At 54.3% G+C, this 22,303-nt stretch overlaps 9 protein-coding genes across 9 annotated transcripts; 5 read left to right on the top strand and 4 right to left on the bottom strand.

Moving 5' to 3' along the window:
- Window positions 1-1,651: 1,651 nt before the first annotated feature.
- Window positions 1,652-3,723, bottom strand: qutD-6 (Quinate permease; the record flags this gene model as incomplete). Its single annotated transcript, XM_032029318.1, has 8 exons — window positions 1,652-1,757; window positions 1,827-2,066; window positions 2,118-2,144; window positions 2,229-2,332; window positions 2,387-2,592; window positions 2,679-3,332; window positions 3,384-3,541; window positions 3,623-3,723. The coding sequence occupies 8 exons, from the start codon at window positions 3,721-3,723 to the stop codon at window positions 1,652-1,654; spliced, it is 1,596 nt and encodes a 531-aa protein (XP_031890781.1).
- A 1,478-nt stretch (window positions 3,724-5,201) lies between these two features.
- On the bottom strand, window positions 5,202-6,539 carry asaE-6 (MFS transporter asaE; the record flags this gene model as incomplete). Its single annotated transcript, XM_066153102.1, has 2 exons — window positions 5,202-6,070; window positions 6,143-6,539. 2 exons carry the CDS (start codon window positions 6,537-6,539, stop codon window positions 5,202-5,204), a joined length of 1,266 nt encoding a protein of 421 aa, XP_066007552.1.
- Window positions 6,540-7,090: 551 nt separating this feature from the next.
- Window positions 7,091-7,583, bottom strand: CGGC5_v014483 (uncharacterized protein; the record flags this gene model as incomplete). Its single annotated transcript, XM_066153101.1, has 2 exons — window positions 7,091-7,116; window positions 7,187-7,583. 2 exons carry the CDS (start codon window positions 7,581-7,583, stop codon window positions 7,091-7,093), a joined length of 423 nt encoding a protein of 140 aa, XP_066007558.1.
- A 1,235-nt stretch (window positions 7,584-8,818) lies between these two features.
- CGGC5_v014482 (uncharacterized protein) lies at window positions 8,819-10,885 on the top strand (the record flags this gene model as incomplete). The annotated part of the gene is made up of 1 exon (XM_032029316.2): window positions 9,851-10,885. The coding sequence occupies one exon, from the start codon at window positions 9,851-9,853 to the stop codon at window positions 10,883-10,885; it is 1,035 nt and encodes a 344-aa protein (XP_031890872.2).
- A 1,446-nt stretch (window positions 10,886-12,331) lies between these two features.
- On the top strand, window positions 12,332-14,750 carry CGGC5_v014481 (uncharacterized protein; the record flags this gene model as incomplete). The annotated part of the gene is made up of 7 exons (XM_032029313.2): window positions 12,332-12,724; window positions 12,792-12,827; window positions 12,889-13,536; window positions 13,590-13,807; window positions 13,864-14,060; window positions 14,112-14,497; window positions 14,556-14,750. 7 exons carry the CDS (start codon window positions 12,332-12,334, stop codon window positions 14,748-14,750), a joined length of 2,073 nt encoding a protein of 690 aa, XP_031890777.2.
- A 552-nt stretch (window positions 14,751-15,302) lies between these two features.
- On the top strand, window positions 15,303-15,806 carry CGGC5_v014480 (uncharacterized protein; the record flags this gene model as incomplete). The annotated part of the gene is made up of 2 exons (XM_032029312.1): window positions 15,303-15,711; window positions 15,766-15,806. The coding sequence occupies 2 exons, from the start codon at window positions 15,303-15,305 to the stop codon at window positions 15,804-15,806; spliced, it is 450 nt and encodes a 149-aa protein (XP_031890779.1).
- A 218-nt stretch (window positions 15,807-16,024) lies between these two features.
- Window positions 16,025-17,276, top strand: CGGC5_v014479 (uncharacterized protein; the record flags this gene model as incomplete). Its single annotated transcript, XM_032029310.2, has 4 exons — window positions 16,025-16,442; window positions 16,516-16,550; window positions 16,618-16,870; window positions 16,924-17,276. The coding sequence occupies 4 exons, from the start codon at window positions 16,025-16,027 to the stop codon at window positions 17,274-17,276; spliced, it is 1,059 nt and encodes a 352-aa protein (XP_031890773.2).
- Window positions 17,277-18,428: 1,152 nt separating this feature from the next.
- On the bottom strand, window positions 18,429-18,809 carry CGGC5_v014478 (uncharacterized protein; the record flags this gene model as incomplete). Its single annotated transcript, XM_032029308.1, has 2 exons — window positions 18,429-18,570; window positions 18,625-18,809. The coding sequence occupies 2 exons, from the start codon at window positions 18,807-18,809 to the stop codon at window positions 18,429-18,431; spliced, it is 327 nt and encodes a 108-aa protein (XP_031890775.1).
- A 2,342-nt stretch (window positions 18,810-21,151) lies between these two features.
- On the top strand, window positions 21,152-21,996 carry CGGC5_v014477 (uncharacterized protein; the record flags this gene model as incomplete). Its single annotated transcript, XM_032029306.1, has 2 exons — window positions 21,152-21,548; window positions 21,599-21,996. 2 exons carry the CDS (start codon window positions 21,152-21,154, stop codon window positions 21,994-21,996), a joined length of 795 nt encoding a protein of 264 aa, XP_031890976.1.
- Between the last annotated feature and the right edge of the window lie 307 nt (window positions 21,997-22,303).

Below are 22,303 nucleotides of genomic sequence, written 5' to 3'. Positions count from 1 at the left end.
GAACCTAGATGCCAAGGCCCGTTTCCCTTTCTAAGCTTTCGGGACATTATTCCACTTTAGATGCCAAGATACGTGGCTCCCTCGCTCGGCCGCGATTGCGCTGTTTGACGCGAACCTGTCCGTTCATAGGGTGCAGCAAGGCAGGAGGAAACAAACTTGGCTGGATTCAAGATGGAAGCCACACTAGGTCCAAGTTGGTGATAGCTCTCTGCGAAGCGGGAAGTAAACTGAAGATGTCACGCTTCATCCCAATGACCTAGTAGACAGCAATCTGAAATCCGGCCGCCTCGCACAACCCGAGGTTTACATCCCATCAAGTAATCACGATGATCTGCGGCATGTTGTGAGAGTCAGAATCTGCTCATGGAGAAGGAGGTCACGGGGGCAGAATCACTTCATTCCGGTTACCGAGGCCGTGGCGCCACAAAGTCGCCGGTCGACTGGGACGAACTCTGCAGATCAGGGCGATCATATCAGGGCAAAAGATGCCTCTTGCATGGTCCGTCAGACCGCATTCGTAACATGAGGCCTACGTCGGGCTTCTCCAAACGAATAACAGGGCACCCTCCACATGGGCCCCCGAAAACGAGGCTCCACATCCGTACCAGGACAAAGTGAGTAGCGGATGCTCATCCGGTGTCTGGCAGACTGTAAACACGCTACTCGCGGCTCCCGCCGCCCTGCGAGGCGTGCGGCCGGCCTCCACCTTTTCTCCGCGTTGCCGCCTTCCCCGCGGCAAGGTGGAGTGCAAAAGAAAGTTTAAGCTATCGGGACTTGACATAATTCTCGCGACATAAACTCCTGACTAGTGCCGAAAGCCCTAAGCTTCTTTTTCATCGTTGTTTTAGCCATGTTGGAGGATTAAGCTTATCGCCCGCTAACTTCTTATGACGCTGCCATGCAGGAAGGAGTAATTAGGCAAGGGGATTAGAGCCCGACTTTGAGTCCTTGGTGTCTTTGACCGGGGTGTGTCCTGGGTGATCTACCGATCCTCGTCTGAAGATTGTGCTCACGACAATGTTACCACATGATCTCCGTCCGTCCAAACAACACCGCCAAGAAAGGTCCGTCGCCAAGAGCTGCCAATGATGTGCCGTTCACTGCACCGTCGATCCCTCTCCGAGCGCTCGGCTCCGTTGACGAGTCAAACACTTTCCTTCGCATTATTCTCTCATCACAAGCCATGACTAAAAAGCCCTTACTCGTCAATCCGATCTGGCCTGTTCATTGCGCGTCAACCAGCACAGAAGCAGGTCTAGCCGTAAGTAAGGCGTACCGTCTCATCACTTGCCCCCCGTTTCAAGCGCGCGCGCGTTCAAAGTTGAGGGCCACCCCGGCGCTAGTCGGAGCTTATTAACGAGCGTTGAGTCTCAGGATAACGGGACTGCAACTTCCCGCGCCTGTCTCATGCGCAACATTCTCAAGGCGCTCAAAGCAACGATGCGGGCAGAATTATAATTTGAGGCTTGCTGCATAGTACGTGCAGGCGGCAGATCACCATCCCCTTTTCGGCGTGACGCGTGGTCGGAAATACGGCAAGCTGAATCCCACTTGCGCCGGGTCATCCCAACTATATGCCGGCGGCATTTAGATAAGTTCCGGATATGGCCTTAAGGGTGTGTAGAGCTTCTAAATGCTAATTTGAGGCACCTTACGCCTCGTCGACACGGTCAACCTCACGAATGTTTTGGTCTAGACTCTTCCCATCGTCCGCCTTCGCCTGTTGGCTGTGAACCTGACGATCACCTTCATATCCACTAAGTGGCAGAGTTAGCTAGTTGCACCGAGATGCACACAGTCTTCGGAGGAAGCAGATGAGAACATACAATAGTGTATCCATCTGGTCAATAGTGACACCCTTGGTCTCAGGAAGAAAGAAGAATGCCCAAATCGTGGCCGTTAGCATCCAGCAGGCAAAGAAGAACCACACGCCATAGTCGAGACTGCTGAAGATGTACGGCAATGCTTTCGTGATGATGAACTGAATGAGCCACTGCGTGAAGGCCGCGAAGGTTCCAGTAAGATTTCGAAGAGCGCCGGGGAAGATCTCAGCCGAAACGATCCAACTAAGAGGAGTTAGTATTGCAGTCACGCAATTGCATCTAGTCGCGACTTACGGAATACCGTTGAGACCGAAAGACCAACTAGGGGAGCACGTGTTAGCTTAATTTTAATTGTTTATGCAATTTAAGGGCTGAAGTTACGACTTAGAGACGAAATAAACTCACAAGACGGAATAAATCATAATAGCCGCAGTAGCAGCTTGGCCACCAGATTTAGTGGACGACGAGAGTTCACCACCTGCAGCAATGATTGGGGCCGGGTTTCCGACCTGAAGCTGTTAGAGGCTAAAACAGGATTTCGTGATATTCCAGAAGAAGCTTACCTTTACATAAGCACCGACAAACCACAGGCAAAGTGAACACGCTAGTGAAGATATGATCGTTGGTCGACGGCGACCCCAAATGTCGATGAGAGCTCCATAGAAGATGATGGAGGCGACGGCCTTGACCAAACCATAGATTCCGGTGTACAAAGCTACGTCGGAGATACCAATAGAGCCGAAGAGTGTTGGAGAGTAGTAGTTGATAGCTGACAGTTTGTTAGAGACTGTCGATTTCGGCATGAAACGCGACGGATGTAGAGAATATCTGTGGCGAGGAATGCTTCAAACTTACCTGCGGCACCAGACATGTTCTGCAAAGTGAAGGCAGCAAACACAAGCAGAAGGCGGTTCCACATGCCCTTTCGCGACAGCTCAGACAGAGAGCCGCGGATGTATGCCCAGAACCCGTTGCCATAAGCCTTCGCGACGGCCGCTTCCTCAGCAAGTCTCGCGCGGATCATTTCCACCTCTTCTTGCATGTACTGATGGTCTTCCGGAAGACGTCGGAGCGCCACGAGGACCTTTGCTCCCTCTTCCTCCCGTCCCTTTCTGTAAAGCCACAGCGGCGACTCGTGCAGGAAGAAGCCTCCGATGAGCAAGCCACCTGCAGGGATGAGCTGGACGGCCATGGGCAGGCGCCAGGACGCGGAGCTGTTCGGATTCATGTTTTGGTTGATACCGTAGTTGATCCAGAAACCAATGAGAGACCCGGTCTGGTATGTGACTTCAAACAGGCCGGTGAGGATACCACGAATTGAGGGAATGGATAGTTCGGCGATATAGGACGGCACAGTCGCGGTGATAACGCCGCAGCCCCAGCCGGTCAAAGCTCGGCCGGCGTACATTGATGCTAAATCATTCGTGGCAGCGACCATGGGAATCGCGCCCGCGAGGAAGACTAGATTGCTGATGATGAGGGCCCATTTACGGCCGACATATTCGGTGACTTTGACAGTTAGCCTGGCTTCATCGTTACGAGATAGCTACGGCTTCATACTAAAGAAACACATAAGCGCGCCGCCGAGCGCGCCAGCCTGGAAGGCCGAAGTGATGTTTGACGATATCTCTTTCGACGTAGCCGAAGTGATGCCGAAGTCTCGCACGAAACTTGCTCGCGCGATCGTTGTTCCGATGAACGCCGAGTCGTATCCAAACCTAGGCAGAAAGTATTAGTTAGGGGCCATTATCTTCCGTCTTCTCTGCGGGTAACCTGAACCAAAAAGCTTGGGAACATACAGCAGGGATCCTGTCGCAATAATCGCAGACTCGATGTAGAGGCGCCAATTGTACACCTCCTTCGGCGTGGGCCGATCCTCGACCGCGCGAAAGCCGCCCATCCTGCGTTACTATTGGTGAGCCCTAAGAGGCTGGCTGGGTTGGTTGAAACGTTGCGACAAGCTTCAAAGCTGTATGCGAGTCTGTTTTAAGCTTTCGAGACCTTGACCAGCTGCATACAATCACGCGCGCATTGCAGGAAAGAAACAAAAAAGTGAGCAAAAGCAGGAGAAGGTTCCGAGGAAGACGAGGTTCATCCTCGATTTCCGCTACTTATCCCCGCAGACGATCACCCTTCCCCCCCGTCCCACACTCGGTCCATGGGTGCGGGGGAAATCTGGGGAATGGCGCGCCTGCCTCGCGAGTCTGGCACTCTGGTTTTGGAGATGGCAGGGGTTTGTGTGGCCGCGCACGTCGCCCTCGTTAACCCGATACCGACGAATTTCCAAGGCAGAGTTGCACCAATGGGGCCGACCTGAACCGAGAGGCAGGGAAGCTGGTGAGGAAACGGCGTGGCAATTGGAGAAGGGCCTGGCGATGGTGGGGTTGTTGGAGCTGAGTGCCGTCAGGATTGGACAGTTCGATCCCGTTCCTGGCTCGGTGGCTGGGGTCATGAGCGAGAAAATCTCGATCGAGCGGTGAGGAGTTCAAGGTAAAGCGTTCACCCAGAATTAAGGCACGCTCAAACATTCTTGGGACGGTTGAACATGATCAGCTCAGTTTTTATATGATTGTTCCCAACTAGTTTGAAATAACTTGTTTCTTCTAACACATGTCAAGACCTCAGGTAATGACAATATCTACACCTATCACGACATGAAAGTATAAAAATTGTATGAATATCTTCACTTCATTGAAAGAGAGAAAACACAGATTGCTTGCCATGTTGTCTGATTTGAGGATGGTTTGTCAACAACCCTGCTCACCTTGAAACGCATCCCCGGTGTCCAGGTCTCCACCCCCACTTGCCTTAACACCGTCGCGGAGAAGTTCCGAACCTAATGCCAACGATTGTTCACGATGCAGGTACAGCAAGAGCACGTGGTAGTGTTGTTGGTTTTGTTTAGTCGCCGGCACGTCCTTTAATCCATCAAGGACGTTCACGCGGAGCTGATTACAATATACCCCCTGAAAGAGTGTAAGCGTGGTACTTTGCCCTAGTAAGTGTATATAACTGGTTAAGGTCTGACAGCGAATAGAGAATCTATACTAAGTAACTCAATAGAGAGCGTCGATTCTAGCGGAGCACTTTACTAGTATAGAGGGTAACAAACATTTAGGGGTCGTATTGTACATACGAAAAGGAAACGGAACATCGTAGATGTAAACAAAATCAACTCCCCCGAAGTAAAACACGCGCATCGCCAAGTCTAGTGACGTTCATTCCTCGCAGTCCACTGAACAGAATTCTTACTACGTAGTAGTGAAAATCCGAGGCTCTGGTTAAAAGCATACTGTCGCCGGAAGCGAAAGAGTCGAGTTTCATCAAGTGACAGCCAAAGCACCTAATCTTCCAGGTGATGCCAAACTGCCTGAACTCCTATTCCTCCTTTCTTCTACCAACATGGACAGCTGGCACACAGAGCAGCGCAGCTCCCAAGCAGATACTCAACCCGCTAAAGAGCTGACCGCGACTATAATCATTCGTCGCAGTATCGACAAGAACACCCGCAATCGGCGCCCCAATCAACGCCGCAAACGCAACAAAACACCACATCATCCCCGTCCTAGCTCCGACAACGTTGGCATACGGCGCGAGTCTCGGTACAATAGCATTCGGCAAGGCCACAGCGATCCCGGACATGAACCCGACTGAGACGCCCCAGATGGTTATGCCCGTCACATCGCGGATGCCAATCCACCCCAGGATGAGCGCCCCGAGACTCAGACACCCGACTATCAGGACCCATATAGGCCCGATGGTGCGGACTTGCGCGATCCACGCGGGCAGGATGCGTCCGGCTAGCGAGCCGGCGTTCATGTATGCTAACAGGTAGAAGGCGAAGTCGGCGCTTGTGCCGAGGGAGAGCTGGGCGTAGGGGGCGATGATGAAGGGCGGGATCCAGTAGCCGAGCTCGACGAAGAAGAGGCCGAGGCAGAAAAAGAGGTAAGGTGTGTCTTTCAGGGCCGAGGAGTCTAGCAGCTCGCCCCCGCGCCTGCGGGGAGGATTTTGGATGGGATCTGGGCGGAGGAGGATTAGGGCGAAGAGCGAGGTGACAAGGACCAAGACTCCGAAAATGCGATTGACCCAGGGAAATCCCATGCGCGGCTCGAGATTCCGGAAGAGAATGGGGAAGAGGACCCCGCCCACGGCTGATCCGGTTGCTGCGATGCCAGTGGCGATGGGGCGCTTGGTGGTGAAGGCGTTAGAAACGATTGAGACGCCAGGTACGTAAAGTAGCCCACTTCCTAAGATTACGTTAGCTCCATGAATAACAGGTATCAAGAATTATTGCCACTTGCCGACGCCAATGCAAACACCTTGAGAGAGAACAATGTGAAAATACTCCGCTGCCAAGCTGAGCATGAAGAAGCCAAAAACGACAAGGAAGCCACCGACGGCGAGCAGACTTCTGATATATCCGCTATCGTACAGAGGACCTGCCAGAATACCGGTGAAGCCCAGTAGAAAGACTTGGGTAGTGCCGATCCATGATATCGCCGAAGGCGAGGTTGAGGCGAGTTTCTCGGTCTGATAGTACGCCTGGTAAGCCCCGTAGGTTGACGCGATGCCGTAGGTGTTCATGAAAATGAGCCAAGAGCCCCCGACTTTGAGCCAGGCTTTGCCTCCATTTGGGCAGTTGGGAAATTGGGAGACAGTGTTTGAAGCTGGTTCTTGTGTTGCGTCGGGGACTCCCTCGGTGAGGGTCCTTAGCATGATAGTTTCGGGTTCTGCGGAAGTCATGGCACACTCAATCTTCCGTGATCGTCTTGAGGGTATATCCGAGACGTCACGATAGACGTCGAACGACTCTTGGAAGTCGGACTTGCCCAAGGGATGGCGGGACGTCCCATGCTAGCCACGTGTCGCCGCAGGTGATAAGAGATCCGCTGGCACGAGCAAGCGGGGTAAGGCAGCATTCCTCCGTCATGATCTTCAGCTTGCATAGCCGAGTGCCATTGGGTGCAACTTATAGGGATGAGGCTCTCAATTCTTATCTAAGTCTGTAAAGGTAAGATCGCCCATCCCGTGGACTCCGTAAACTGCGGTCCGATGTCCATGTAGGGTGGTTTTCAGGAGTGGTTGCTAATTTGTTATGTACATCTCCCAGTGATTTGCTTCTACTTGTGATAGTGAACAATAGTTCTGAAATGACAAAGATGACATCCTGCTTCGGAAGGCATCTGGCTATGGCGGACAGGTCCATTTGGAAGGTACGACTTTACCAGTCGTGCTAGTTACTCGAAAATTGCGTTCACGCAAGCTGCTTATCCAAGGTCAAGTGAAAAATGAGCTGTTTGGCTTAGTCCACAATTCTACGAGGATGGAACACGCTCTTGGACTGCAAATATACGGAAACGCACCGGAACTTGGAATGACGATCCGGCGAAGCTTGCGGATTGTCGAGCGGAAGACTGGGCGCTCGGCCCCGGTGATGCGGGCCGCGCAAAATTGCGGGTATCGGCCCCGCTCCACCGATCGAAAACCGGGATTCCGCTTCCAACTCGCGGAAATGACAGATAGCTCGTAGATTATAGCTTTTGGGTTTGCACACACTGCGGGCGAAGAACCCTTTGCACTTACTGAGAGTTCTGCCGTTGACGAGACCAGAGAAGAAAGAAAAATCAGAAGATTGCGGAGATGCGTTCTTCCGTCGGCAAACCCGGGGGTTTTCGCCCACTCTCCCTGTCCCGCGCGTGATTCCTCATCATTGTCGACTGCCGACAGACCGACTCCAGAACCATCCGATCGGCTTCGCATTAGCGACAAAACCTGCTGAGGCTGGCCGGCGGAACTGATGAGTAAATATAGCGAGAATTTGACAGCTCGCGATGGGCCATCAGCTCACTAGCATTCGTTCTGGAAGCATTCTTGCGTGCGCTCATGACCAACAAAACCTGACTCTGCATCCCACTATTCCCCCACACTGCCTCCGCAAACTCATTTTAATGCCTCCGCAGAACTCTATTGCCCCAGTGGAAGTCGTCCGAACGACAGCGCGAGCTTGGGCCAGAAACCACCCGATTGACTGGTACGAACGACGCAAACAAGACGCAGTTAAGAACAGGGTGCTGGCACATGTACCAAGGTCGGAATGGCATGGCGCGTGACAGCCCCCAAAATTCGCACCAGATCCAACGAGATCCATCTGGCGGCGGGGCTGGTCTGGCGATTCTTCGGCCGTTTAACCTTGCGTCCCCCCATGCGTGGTAACAGCGAGCAAAGCACCGCTGGAAATTGCAAATCCCCACGAAGTCATGCGCCCATGTTGGAGTTGGCGGTTTGGCTACGCGCCTTTTTGGTTGCCGGTCTGCTTCTTCTTGCATCGCAGCAGTGGCTGGCCAGTCAGACGACGAGCCCTGGCTGGACAGAGACTTCCGGGGAACGAAAGACGTGCAGCTATGCTTCGTGCTAGGTTGGCTTATCATGCATGCGAGAGCGCGATATGAGGCCAAGAAACAAACGCCCAGGCCAGCCCGTTTGTTTTTTTTCTTCTCCCCCAGTCCATCCGCACGAGGAGTTTCAGCGAACTATGTCCCGACCGACCCCCGCGACTCCGCATCTCCCGCAATTTCTCCCTCCTTCAACACCACCAACAGTGCCACTACCCACCGCCGCCGGGGTAGCGCGTCTCCAGTCCGGCTTGGCCGCCCCGCGATTCCCATCCCCATACCAGCGACTTCCCGACCGCGTGGTGCAGTTCCTTTCGGCCCGCAACTTCAGTCCAAGGAACGACCTTTCCCTTGGCTCGTGTGCCCATAGTAGGCAATCTTCGACTAGCCATCGTCAATTCGTCATGACCAGCTTCGCCGAGCCGCAGTAGCCCGGGATCATGACTCCGTATCCTTGCGTCTAACGGCGGAGACTCAATCTTGGCTCCGGCCCTGGCTGACGTCGTATCGACGGCCTGCCTGACAGCCTCTTCCCCGGGTGGAATGGGAATTGGATGGGGTCGGATCGTCTGATGCGCGCCGCCTGGTTCGTTGGTATATAAGATGAACCGCTCACGGTTCACCGTCCAGAATGTCTGGGACGTCAAGCGGCGGATTTACCAGTCTCTACAGCACAGCATGGCAATTCTCAAGGGTAGCGCCGTCTTCACGGCCATCGCGTCTCTCGGGGCCATTGCGGTCCCCGCGGCGGCGACTGTGCCGACGACCATCACGCCCGAGTACCTCGCGACGGCGGGCAACAACACCCTCTTCACGCGCTGGAGGCCGCGCTCGCACTTCCTCGGGCCTCACAGCTGGATGAACGACCCCTGCGGCGCCGTCTACGACCCGGCCACCGAGACGTACCACCTGCACTACCAGTTCCATCCCAACCACGTCAACTGGGGCAACGTCTCCTGGGGCCACGCCGTGTCCAAGGACCTCTTCCACTGGACTGACGTCCGCGACTGGTCCAACGACTCGTCTGTTTCCCTCGCCGCCGGCAGATACCCCTCCGGCCCCCTCTCCCAGTTCACCGGCACCACCCAGGTGGTCAACACCGAGGGCCAGAACGACGGGACCCTACTGACGTTCGGCACCGGCATCCACGCCCTGCCCACGAACTGGAAGCAGCCGTACATCACCGGCACCGAGGTCCAGGCCATGTTCACCTCCGACGACCACGGTGAGACCTGGCAGGAGGTCGGCACCGTCATCTACGGGCCCCCCGAGGGCTGGAACGTCACCGGCTTCAGAGACCCCAGCTTCTTCCCCTCCACCGACCTCGACGCCCTCCTCCAGGTCGCCGAGCCCCACTACTACATGGTCCTCGGCTCCGGCCTCAAGACCGGCGACGTCCCCGCCACGCTCCCCGGCGCCGCCCGCCCCGGCTTCATCGGCCCCCGCATCCCCCTCTACTCCGCGCCCGCCTCCAACCTGACCGAGTGGACCTTCCTCGGCGCCCTCTGGGAGCCCGCCGCCAACTCCTCCCTCGGCGCCCCCGACGTCACCGGCTCGTACGGCTACAACTTCGAGGTCAGCTCCTTCTTCGACCTCGCCATCGGCAACTCCTCCGACAAGGCCTGGTTCGTCTCCATGGGCGCCGAGGGCGGCAACACCACCTCCCACTGGAAGGAGCAGTGGGCCCTTTGGAACCGCGGCGACGTCACCCGCCGCGACAACGGCTCCGTCGAGTTCACGCCCACCTCCGGCGGCGCCCTCGACTGGGGCATCTCCTACGCCCAGGCCACCTGGAAGGACACCCGCTCCGCCAACGGCCGCCGCGTCATGTGGGGCTGGGCCAACGAGGACATCGCCTCCGACTACGCCTTCAACACCTCCAAACAGCTCGGCTACCAGGGCGCGATGAACCTGCCCGTCGAGCTCTTCGTCAAGGAGACCGCCGGCGTCCTCAACTGCGGCGAGCAGCAGGACGGCTCCCACTGCATCGAGAGCTGCAACGGCTACACCGCGCAGACCCTCGGCCTGCGCCCGCTGCCCGACGTCATCGCCCTCCTCCGCGAGGGCGCCGCCGAGCAGGACATCGAGGTCGGCGAGCTCGCCGACGCCTCCAAGTCCGTCGCCGCCGACCTCGGCTCCTCGTACGAGCTGACCGCCACCCTCTCCGGCGCGGACCTCCTCTCCGGGCCCGCGGGTATCGTCGTCGCGCAGAGCCCCGACGACGCCGAGCGCACCACCATCCTCTTCGACCCCGCCGCCTCCGAGATCCGCGTGCTGCGCGACCGCAGCTCGCTCCTCCCCAACTTCAACAACGCCACCTTCGTCGGGCACTTCCAGCCGTACGAGATCCACGCGAAGGGCAGCAACACCACCGCCACCGAGGACCTGACCTTCCATGTCATTCTCGACAACTCGCTGCTCGAGATCTGGGTCAACGAGCGCTTTGCGCTGACGGCGCGCATTTACCCCTCGCGCAACGACAGCACCGGCCTCAGCTTCTTCGCCGGTGAGGCCGCGCAGCCCAGCGGTGCTAAGGCCAGCTGGACGGACGTCAAGGTCTGGAAGGGCCTGGCGGAGGCGTGGCCTGAGAGGCCGGAGGACACCAGCGTGCCGTTGGTGTGGGACACCGCGGAGCAGACGAACAACTACACGTGGTGGGCGGGATACTAATGATGCATCCTGGGAAGGGCCAGGCATGATTTAATGCATGATTTAGACGTAAAAGTAATCTTTATAACTTAAATACGAGTATTTGAAGTAATATTTCGAACCTTCCTTTATGATGATCTAGTGGTGCATAGGTAAATACTATTTGTTTCGCCTGGTAGCTCTCACCTGATGCAGCGCTCCTGTCCATAGAGACGACATCAAACGACTGTCTCAGCAGGCATGTGGTCCCTGTGAAGAAAAAGTAAGGGAACAAAAAAATCAATCTGCATGTACAACAAAAAATGAAAAATGAAAGGGACGAGACTCGAACTCGCGCGGGTTGCCCCACCAGGAAACAGATGTTAAGCTGACCTTAACCTGGCGCCATAACCAACTCGGCCACCCTTCCGTATGGTGATCTTGGTGATCCGTTGTTGCGTTTGGTGCGACTGCAAGATCGCCATAAGCCCTAGAGTGGAGCCACGCGGGCGCTGCGTCTGAGCTGTGGTTAGCGTGGAGGAGCAGGCCTGGAGAGAAATGTCCGAGTGGAACCACGATGGCGGCAGCCGTTGCCGCTAAGCCGGCAGCTGAGGGTGGGAGAGAGGCACCATGAGTGTTGTTTCTTGGGAAAACAGGTTGTTTTGGCAGGATTAGCTCGGTGAGGTGTTGGATCGGCTGGTCCAGGCGAGAGGCTGGTCTCCAACCCCGCGGGTGAGGCTGGACTAGTTGTGTCTCTAGGATTCAAGGGATAAACGAGGATAATAAGGTTCAAAGCAAAATGCCGGGGAAAGTTGCTGTGTTATGTCTGCGTTCTATTTAGAATGCATCCGTTGAAGCGATTGAGAAACACGCATCGAGCGGTCATTTTACTCTCAAGAGACTTACATGGCCTCCACTACGTCGAGAGCGCAGTCCACGACATCCCCACGATGGTGTTGTCCACTGATGATATGACTTCCGAACGCAGTAGCTTGGCTCTAGTCTCTCGAGACAAACACGAAGAAGCCCGGCCAATGATCGCCCCCATCGAGCTCGGATGATGTTCAACTTCCCTAACTTTCAGGGATCGAACGTGCGGTGCGGCCTCTCCCTTCTGCATCAGGAATGCAGCTGCAGCAGCTGCAACAGCAGCCGTCAAACGGGCAGGCGAGAGGATCCAATCATCCGGTAAACAGGTGTCATTCCTTCCCGCGTAGCCCATCCATGTGGAGATCTTCCGCGTGTGATCATCGCGATCTCCCTGTCGGAGCACCAATCAGTGCATGCGCGTCTCGTGACGTCATGAGTCCGTTGCCCAAAGCGGAAAGCTGTTGCCAGCTACGCGCTTGACGTCGGCGGCGGCTGGATCTAGACCTGGCTCCAAACCATGTTTTTCGAGCTCATTGCAGCTTCAAAATACGAGGGGCTCCCTGGCTTTTGCATCCAGGGCCACCCTTTGGTCTCCATCCCCGACATCCTGCAGACACCATGTTCAAGGGACACTCAACCGAAGACGACGAGCAGCTAGCGGCGCAGCAACAGCCGCCGCCAGCAACTGCAGCAGCAGCACTCCACCCAATCGTAGACCCCTCAAATACGCCAACTCAATCGGACTTTAGCTACTCGAGCCAATCCACGATGGGACAAGAACCGGAGATCGTGGAGGCACATGAGGACGAGAGGCCCACGGACAGCCACCACCTTGCAGACATGGCGACCAAGGAGACGCCAATCGAAGAGAAGGGACATGCGCAGATGGACCACAACGAGGTCGAGGTCAAGAACTTGGGCTGGAACACCCACGCCAAAGAGGTCGCGCAGCCGATGGTCGGTGGGTTGTCAAATGAGGAACTCTGGATCCTCGTCCGACGTTTCGACAAGGTAGGGCCTGGATGCACTCTAAGACTGAATGTTGTGCCATTGGTGGCCGATACTGATGTGCCCCTAGCAAGTATTTCACGTCAAATCGATCCCAGAACCACCGGTAAGCTTCGTCCAATGATCCCATCCAACCCTCCCCGGTTTAAGGTTCTTACACCCTGCAGCTGGCGTCTCTCGACCTTAACATTGCAGACGAGGAGGAGTTTTCGCCCGACAAGCTTCGGGCCCACGTCGAACGCCTGTACATGACAGTTATCGTTGGCGCGTTCTCATTCTGGAAGCACATCGTCCGCATCCGATCGTGGCGCGAGTGGAAGCGCACTTCGGCCTTTCTATCCGTTTACACCGTCGCATGGCTGCTTGACTTTGTTATCCCCGTTCTCGTCAGCTTCCTCATTGTCCTTGTCCTAGTTCCCGAAGCCCGTACCTTTTGCTTCCCTCCCGCCCCCGCATCCCTCATCGACAGCAAGACTGGCGGCGTCAAGAAACCCGCGTCAGGTGTCCTTGCTTCCGACGACTCCATAACGGGAGCCCCCGAGAAGCATGCTGGCGAAGCCGTGGAACAGGAAGCGCACAGCTTTGTGACAAGCATCTCATCGCTGGTTATCAGCACCGCGGCGGGCAAACATCCTCAAGGCGATCCCCACACCGACACCGCTGCGCCGGACCCTACTAATATCACTGAAGATGTCGTCAACGCCAAGGACAAGACCGGTGGGGCTACGTCGCCTACTCAGCACGACAAGACCAAAAAGCCGGTCTCTGAGACGGTCTGGACCCAGGCGAGGCCTGTGATGCATGCTATTGCGGATGTGAGTAGACACGTATGCCAGCTTTGGTGGAGGCATATCTGATTTGTTCAAAGTTGGTTGATACGTACGAACGATTTGGAAACGCCCTCAGCCCGACGCCACCATTCCCCCAACAACGACCCCGACTTATCCTGGCCAGCGTCCTGCTCCCGATGCTCCTCGGATCGATCTTCACAACTTCCTACATGCTTATCAAGGGAACCGGATTCATCGTCGGCTTTACCTTCTTCGGCGACCCGATTATTCAAAGAGGCCTGGTGTTCATCAACCGGTCAGTATTCCTATCAACTCTGATTGCTCGCGTGTCTAAAGTATGTCAATGTCCAGCACCTACCCTCATTGGAAAAAGTATGTTGAATTGCGAAACACCATTCTCAAGGGCATTCCCACAAATGCCCAGCTTACGATCACGCTGCTCCGTATTGGTGAGAGAAACAAGGCGCCCCTGCCGCCGCCGCCGGTTTCTTCGACGCCCCCTCCTGATGAGCCTCACGCCGCTGCGGGTCAAGGCCTAGAGCACCTTGGTAAGTTTCAACGGCATCCTGCTCACACTCAACGACTCACGAACTTACAAGGCGTCGACCAAGACGAGATAGACGAAGCTATCCAGCCCGACGAAGTGGCCCTCGCCCCGGCGGAGTCGGAGACCGAGGAGCACAAGCAGAAGAAGGGCCACCGGATTTTGAATTTTATCAAGAGCACCGCCAAGGGTGGAATCAATACCACACTCGCCGCGGACAAGGTCAAGGCCAAGGTCGGAGCCAAACACGCAAAGGACCGCCTCGGCGTCGTCAAGAAGCAACCCGACCCTGAGAAGGGTCCGATTAGCTTCCCGGCGAGGTATAAGGGTAAGCGCGGTCACGCATTTATCACGGCAACCGCTACGACTCCGGCGTTGAGTTGGACAACGGAGGCGGAAGATGTGAAGCCTGTGTGGTCTGTAGCCACTGGAGATATTCAAGTAAGACTTTCCCCCGTAAAGCTTGAGGTGTCACGTTCTAACATATGTTGTTTCCCAGGAAATCCGCAAGGTTGGAGGTCTCGGATGGAAGTCCAAGATCTTTGTGGGGTGGGCGACTGATCGTGAGATTGCCGATGGTCTTGTTATTACCGATACTATGGGCAAGGAGCACCACCTCACTGCGATTGTCACCAGGGATGAGTTGTTCAACCGGCTGGTTGCAATGGGAGCCCAGATGTGGGAGGCATGGTAGATGCAGGGGAATGACTTATGACGAACAGAGAAACGATAAACGTGTGCTAGCATATGTGATTTGAGCGAATTCAATAACATCAACGAAATACATCTACTAAAAATGTCTTCTCGTGTTGCCGTGAAGATGCTGTAGGAGTCCCCTCCATTGAGGGTAAACGTTGAAAATGGAAGATGGAGTATTTCTTTCAATTGACCGTCTACAACGCAACGTCGTCAAGTTCACAACAACAAATCACTTCAAACTTCAAAATAGCAAAATATATAATACTTCGTGGAAACGGAGATATCTTCTGTTCGGTGCAAGTTACAATAGCGTCAATCACGCAGGGGTAGACTCTAAACTTCCGATGACCTCATCCCCTGATGCTTGCAGATCGTCTCCTCCCTAGCTCCTTGCCAGCGCCACAAAACGCGTCCACGTCTGGGTCCCTGAACCGTTTCCCCAGCACACCGAAGGCTCCATCGTCCGCATCTTGCTCTGAACAGTGAGAAACTGAGCTTAAAACTTCTTCAAGCCAATCCTTTTTTCTTTACTTGAAGAATCGTTACCATGCCTCAACGCGGCACTTCATTACGCGGCGGTCGCGGGGGCAAGGCCGCCGGCGGGGCCGCTAAGCGGAAGCGGGACGCGTCCGATGCGGGGAACATGGACGGCATCCAGAAGCGGAGGACCGACAGCGACAGCAAGGAGGAAGGGCGTGAGTGGACGAAGCAATACTACCAAGGCAAGAGTGTGCTAGATGAGGATATGAAAGGCATGGGGTGCGGCTGGTGTCGTCTCATCACGCCGGAGGTTCCGTTCCAGTCGCCGTTCGCCTGTGCAGGAAACATCGAGGTCAGCTCTGGTACCGAGGGCCCTGGAGGTGGAAGTATTCGACTTTGTGGACCTAAGAACTACTTTGGTTTCAATAAGGACGGAATATTTGATGCGATTTTCTTGATTCCGTTCCGACACATCGGTAGGCATTCCCTTCCTCTCCAGAAGTGAGGCACCCCCTGACCAAGTTATAAAGCAAGTATTTATGCTCCCAAACGCACCGAAAAAATCAAATGATGGGCAGATGTACGATGTAATCATCGTGCCCACTGGTGCGACGGGATCATCGTCCATAAAACGTGAGTATCCGCAGATGATATCCTTCACTTGGCCCGACAACCCGACATTCACAATCGAAACAGACAACATCACTTTCAGAAATCCAGGCTTAAAAATCTGGCACTAAACCGATTAAAGCTTACCCGTACCATTATAGACAGATCTCATTCGGCATCATGGCTGCACGCGGATCCTTGTCCGATTGTCGTACGCCAGAAGAAAAAGCCGTCGCCAGGCGCAAGCTGGAGCGCATGATGGACCCCGCCGACGCGGGAAACCTGAACGGAATTCAGAAGCGGAGAACTACCAGCGCCGAAAGCCGGGAGGCAGGCTGCGCATGGGAACAGCAGTACTACCAAGGCGTCAGGTCTTCCAAATTCCCCGGACTGGGGTGTGGTCTCTATGCATTCGGGAGCCCCCGTGTACCCTTTCAAGCGCCCTTTACCTGCGATGGCAGATTCGAAGTCATGTCGGGACTCGGCGGACCTCGAAGCGGCTCCATCCGTTTTTGCGGCCCGAAGGACTACTGGGGCGTCACTAAACCCCTCTTTCCTAGGCTTGACGCAATCTTCATTTTGCCGTTCAAGCATGTTGGTGAGTCCGTGTTGTATCTTTTCCGTGTCTATATTGCAGTCTTCACACGATCGGTCTTCTAACTTTGGCACAGAGCAGGTTATCGTCATACCAAACCTGTCCATTTCAGTGACTAAAAGATGAGGCGTATCAAGTCATCGTTCCTACAGGCGCGGTAGGCGCGTCTTCTGTGAAGAGAGAATACCCTCAGATCATCTCATGCAGCTGGCCAGACAAGATGGCGGATAAGGAACTGCATAGTCATGAGGCTGCAAACCCTGAGAAAGACACTTACCTTTCCGTGTTTGTGAAGGCTATGAACGATCATCTTAAAGCCTTCAACAATGCTATGATTGACCTCACCTCTGAAACAGGAAGTGAGTCTGTGATTGAGCGGACCGCAACCCTGTCGCCACCAACCGATTCGAGAGTCAAAGCCAAGACCAGAGGTAACAGCACGAAACACTAGAAATCTTGGATAGACAATGCTAATCTCAACAAGGTCAGCTCTACCTCATAAATCAAGGCGTCTTCTTCAACTCTCGATCGCACAGAGCTTACCTATCTTTCGATTCTGTGGAGAAAGCAATGACCGTCCTTGCTCATGACATGAAGGACGAGGGCAAGGTCGCCGGCCTTAATTTGATTTTCAGGGCGACAGAGCCATTCTACAACGCTGAGGAAGAAGAGACAGAAAGTCAGACTCTAATCAAGTTTGTTCAAGTCGACCATACGCTTCTGGATGATATCAAGAATTACATGAAGCAGCATAGGGTCGAGTTGATGCTGTGTGAGCAGTCATTCTATGATTATGATAATGATGTGCCAGCAAGTGGCTTCATGCCGATGAGATGAAAGTAGACCTAGGTACTCTAACCATATGTGCAATGGCCTATCTTTTTGTCATTCCAATGGCCCCAAATACTCAGTGTTGAGACAACGTTGAACAGTATGTGTATCTAGGCACGGCGCCCCACTACGGGATCGAGTCAGTGACTGCCCGTCATCAAGGGGGCACGTCAAGCTTGGCTTCACCACGATCAATGTAGGTTTATTAGATCTGCGATTTACTCAGCGCTCTCGGTGAATACGGATTACCGTTACGCAGCGTGAACTCCCGATTTAATATCAAAAGACTCCACCAGCCGCGATAGCGGATCGTACTAAAGTTGCCAGGGACTCGTTGGCGGGCGGAGGTTCAAACGCCGTCGGCGATGACGATACTCTCCGAAGTCGAGCCGCAGTTCTTAGTGCTATTGATATCTATGCAATATCATAAGATAACTGAAGGCTTGGTTTGGCAAATGGATAAATACTTGGTTTGGATAGATGACGCTCACTTACATTGTTCTTTGACCTCATTATCGCAATTCGACATCAGATCTTACTACACTCTTTAGTTGCGCCATCGGTATTCAGTATTTTTATTCGTCCTACAGATATGCGATCAATCACCATCGTTCTGGTCATTTTCAACGTTCCGGCAATCTTCGCCGCTTGCAGGACCGTCGTGCAGCCATGCGTAAGCCTTCCGGAGAGACTGTGTACCTCGGGGAATATCCTTTTGACTGACAGTGTTCCAGACAAACTTCCAGACTTGTTACGCATTGGAGATGCAATCGACCTGTGATTCTAACGAGCACGTCGGTTCTGGAAGTTGCCAGTCCACAACCTCTGCTGCTAACAGCTACGTCACGGTAAGCCATCCCTCTTTTGCATCAACGAAGAACGTGCGGCTGATGGGGATGCCCAGTGCGACTGCTGTACCTAGAAAGAGGCGGTCTATTCGGGGGTTTGGGGTGAAAGATCAGACATTTTAACTTGATGGAGGCAAGGCAATTTCGTCTCTCAGAATAAGTGTAACAGCTACCAGGTCCTGTCGATATACCGTATATTAAGTTAAGAGATGCCCACGAAACAAGTCTGTTGGCTCTCCGTCGTGAACAAAGATGATACAATCTGAGCTGCCCAGCTTTTTTATTTTCGAAATTTCATTCATCCAAGCGCTCATTTCCCCGGCGTAACCTTCTCCGCAAGTTTATCAAAGTCCCCTGCTGCCGGCGTCGTCGTGCCCTTGGGCTTTCCCTTCAGATGAACCAAGTAGGCCCCGACGCCAACTCCCACAGCAGCGATCGCTGCCAAAGTAGGCCTGATTGGAGTCAGTAACATATAAAAGAACCGATGGAAGTGAAGGACAACTCACCAACTCTGCGACGCGCCGCTTCGTGGAGGCACAGGCTCCTGGCCACCCGGCCCGCCGAGGTCTCCGTCATTCGACTTGGCGCTGTCCCATCTGACTTGTCTGGCTGCTGCGATGGGCATTGAGGCCCGCGGGATACTCCTCGAGATGGCTGGGCGGCGGACTGCAAGGGCTCGTGTGAACGACATTTTGACTTTTGATATTGCCGTCTAACGTGCGAATCGGGGTCGTGTTCCGAGATGGATGGTCTTTCTGGATAGATTGGTCGGTGAAGCGGTGTTGTCAACAGGATCGGGCAAAACCAATCACGTTCAAAATAATTTGATCAGAAGTTGAAATCGCAATGTTGTCAATGGTGGTGACGACACATTTCACAGGGGGTGCCGTGAGCCGCGAGTGCGTCATAGGTACATCATCTCCAAACCGTCCCCTCCCTCTCTCCCTAAGAACTCCAAAAGGCAGGGTTTCCCCAAAATGCCAGTCTAAATACTTCAGCTAGCCTTCCAATCAAAACCCTCTGAGCTAATGAAAAGGCCGACATGGGACGGAAGCTTTTCAGCTGAAGACTTTCCGTGCAGCGTTCTAGAACATGAATGTTGCCGCATTGGCGTGAGAAATGTCGTTGAGGTGCGGTTCTTTGGTCCGAGCACCATCCTGCAGCGACCGATATCCTATGTTCTGAAGACTACGTAAGTTATGTATTCAGATTAAATGAACATATGAGTGAGGCGTGATTGAGATAACAAAAAGATAAGAACCCCTATGGCCTTTTGTAAGATCAATAGGACTTCACGGCATGGAGCTTAGCTTCTCAGCACCGTGAGTCGTGGTAATGGTGGTGGTGGTGGCCCAAGGGGACTAGATCGGCAACGCAAGATGGTGCGCAAAGGGCGTTTGAAAAATTTGGCCTTGGCCTTGAGATGCAACTAGATCAAACAATCTGGTACGATGTGACGAGACACATAAAATGAGACGGCTCAGGCGACGGGAGATTGACGAGGCTCAGCGGAGCATCGGACGACGTGCGTGTTTGCCTTTGGCGGCGAGTGAGCCAAGAAATCGGGCATTTTATCACCGGGGGCTGTGCGAAGTAGGCGGTCCAGTCACAACCACCAATACTGGATGCTACTGCGTGCGGTGTCGCGCATGAATGTCTCAATGGACCCCCACGGCCCATTCATCGTAGGCCACGGGGGCTGCCTTGGGTTGCAAGCCAAGGGGGCCAAGGCAAGGGCGCTCCCGAGAGGTGGCTTTCCGTTTCTTCGAAATGAGGCTGTTCCGACGTCAGAATGTGCCTGTGTTTTGCCTCTGGCCTGCGCTGTTTCCTCGCTGGCGCCCGTTGTTCCCGGTGGTGGCAGTCGGTGGTTTGGGGCCCCACTATTAATCGTTTCTGGTCTGATGGGGAAACAGCTCACTGACATGCCACTGACGGGCCGCTCCTGTCCCCTATTCGTTTGACTTGATATCAGTCAATGGGTGCTTTGTTTTTCCTTGGAAATGGTAGAGTACGTTTTTCGTCCAATCATGGCCAGATTTTCAGGGAGGCGCCCGGAAATTCAGTCAAATTCAGTCAGAGATGGGCTCAAGATCGAGCCAGGCATTGACCGCTTGGCGACTTGTGTCATGCTCCTAGGGGACGGGACGGTTTAGTGAGGTGTTAGCGACCAGTCAACGGCGAGAAATGGCAGGAGAAGGCGGCAAGGAACCGGACCCGAGAAATTTTCATTGCCTCATTTTTTGATGGTTTTTTTCTTGGTACTATCAAACGGGAGTCATGCAATAGCCTTAGGATAGTCTTATTTTTTACTCATTGATAAAAACCATCAAAGGGGCTCCGTTCCGGTTCATCTTCGCCCAGGCGCGTCCTTGCTTCTGTCGTTTTTTTCTTAGATTGTGCAGATCCTGATACCATCAAGACTACCTGCCTGCCTGCCGCCGCTGCCATTGTTCTCTCTTTTCCATATTAAACGCCTTCGGACCGTTTTTCTAGAATCACCTTACACGCGCAGCGAAACGTCCCAACTGCAACGCACACAGTTACCGCCAAGTCGGCTGGCGTTCTAGACTTCGCAGCCGCATCAGACGGAAAGAGCAACCCGAGAGCAACAACAGCGGTATCAGACGTGGGCCCGACCTACGACCCTGGTGAATCTGCTGCTGCACCTTCCCGCCCCTGCCCAAAATCCAATCCACCTCACCCTGGAAGGCGCTCCCTTCACCGCAGAAGCCAGTCCGAACCCGACCGGACGACCGAGCACGACTTCCTCCCATCGCGATAAGAGTCGGATTTGATACTGGACCGCCCCTTCCCTCTCTTCTCTTATTAGAGTCTCGACTTCCATCCGGCAAACCCTTCACTCAGCTTTTTTTTTTTTTTCATCTTCTTTTTTTCCGCTTTTGTTACTCACTTCGATCGGGATTGTTCCTTCCTGATGAGATTGCAAGAGTCGCCATACGACCACGACCCGCGCTTACACCATAAATCTCACCAACACGCCACTTTCACACCACACCCGTCACCACCTTCAAGATGCCACTCTCAACACCCACGACTGGCTCTTCCCTGCTCGACCCAGAGGCTATGAGTCTAGCGAGCGTAGATCTCAGTTGCCCCTTCACCCGCTCTTTCCACAGATTCAACGATCTCCCGCCAGAAATCCGCATTCGCATCTGGCGTCTGGCGGTGCCCCGGCCTGCCGTGATCGAACGCGCCATGAACTACAGCCTCATGGAGCACACCCTTCGCCGCCAAGCGCCGATACCCGCGGTTTTGCAGGTTTGCCGAGAATCTCGTGCAGAGCTACTCTATGAGAGGGAGCACCGCCGGGGTAGAACGCAAGAACAGTTTGAGCTGGTGCACTCGTCAAGCGCAAGCGGAAGTGGGGCGTACGTCAATTGCGAGAAGGATACGCTCTATATCTATAGAGGTAAGAGCTTGAAATTGTCTGAATTTGAGGATTATGACTGACAAAAACAGCTCCTCCCCGCGCCATCATGCCGGATGCAGCAAACTTTGCCAACATCCAGCACCTCGCCATGGACTGGGGTCTCCGTCCGTGTTGGGTTCAAGGGCAATGCCTAGTTGGCATCCACTTCATACGACAGTTTCCCTCTCTCAAGACGCTCACTCTGCTCGTCACGTTTCACGTCCACGCATTCGGCAGTTCCGAAGATGGCGAGTTCGCCTCCAAAGTCAAGCAGCAAGAACGGATCCAGCGTCGCCGCGCTCTCTGTGAGATCAAGTCCTGGGTTATGGACGCGATCAGAGAGACGAAGGAGTCCTTGCCAGATTGGAAGGCACCCGAAGTGAGAGCCGTCCGGAAGACCGACTATTGGACTGGTGGCAAGACGAGCACCCCGCGCCCGATTGTTTAGGATGCCAACGAGCCCCATGGTGCCCATTCGTGTTACGTAGTTGTTGTGGCTTTCGTAGGACTGGACCAGGTCGCTATGAGTTACGGGTGGTCACCGTTTCCTCCCATGGCATGAGGGAAGACAACGATGGGGGACGACGACGGGGGACGATGACGGGGGAGAACAACGGCGGAAAAGACGACGACGGGAAAGACGACGACGACGGCAGACGACGGCGGCAGGAGACGACAAAAGACAACAGACAATTCAGGGTAGACCTGGCTTGCAAACAGAAGCATTGCGTTCTGTAGGGATACGTTTCTTATAT

Source organism: Colletotrichum fructicola (genome assembly GCF_000319635.2).
Source record: "Colletotrichum fructicola Nara gc5 chromosome Unknown KSG_Nara_v1_contig09, whole genome shotgun sequence".
NCBI classification, from domain to species: domain Eukaryota; kingdom Fungi; phylum Ascomycota; class Sordariomycetes; order Glomerellales; family Glomerellaceae; genus Colletotrichum; species Colletotrichum fructicola.
The sequence above is the reverse complement of the archived record's forward strand: the minus strand, read 5'-3'. Positions and strand labels throughout refer to the sequence as shown.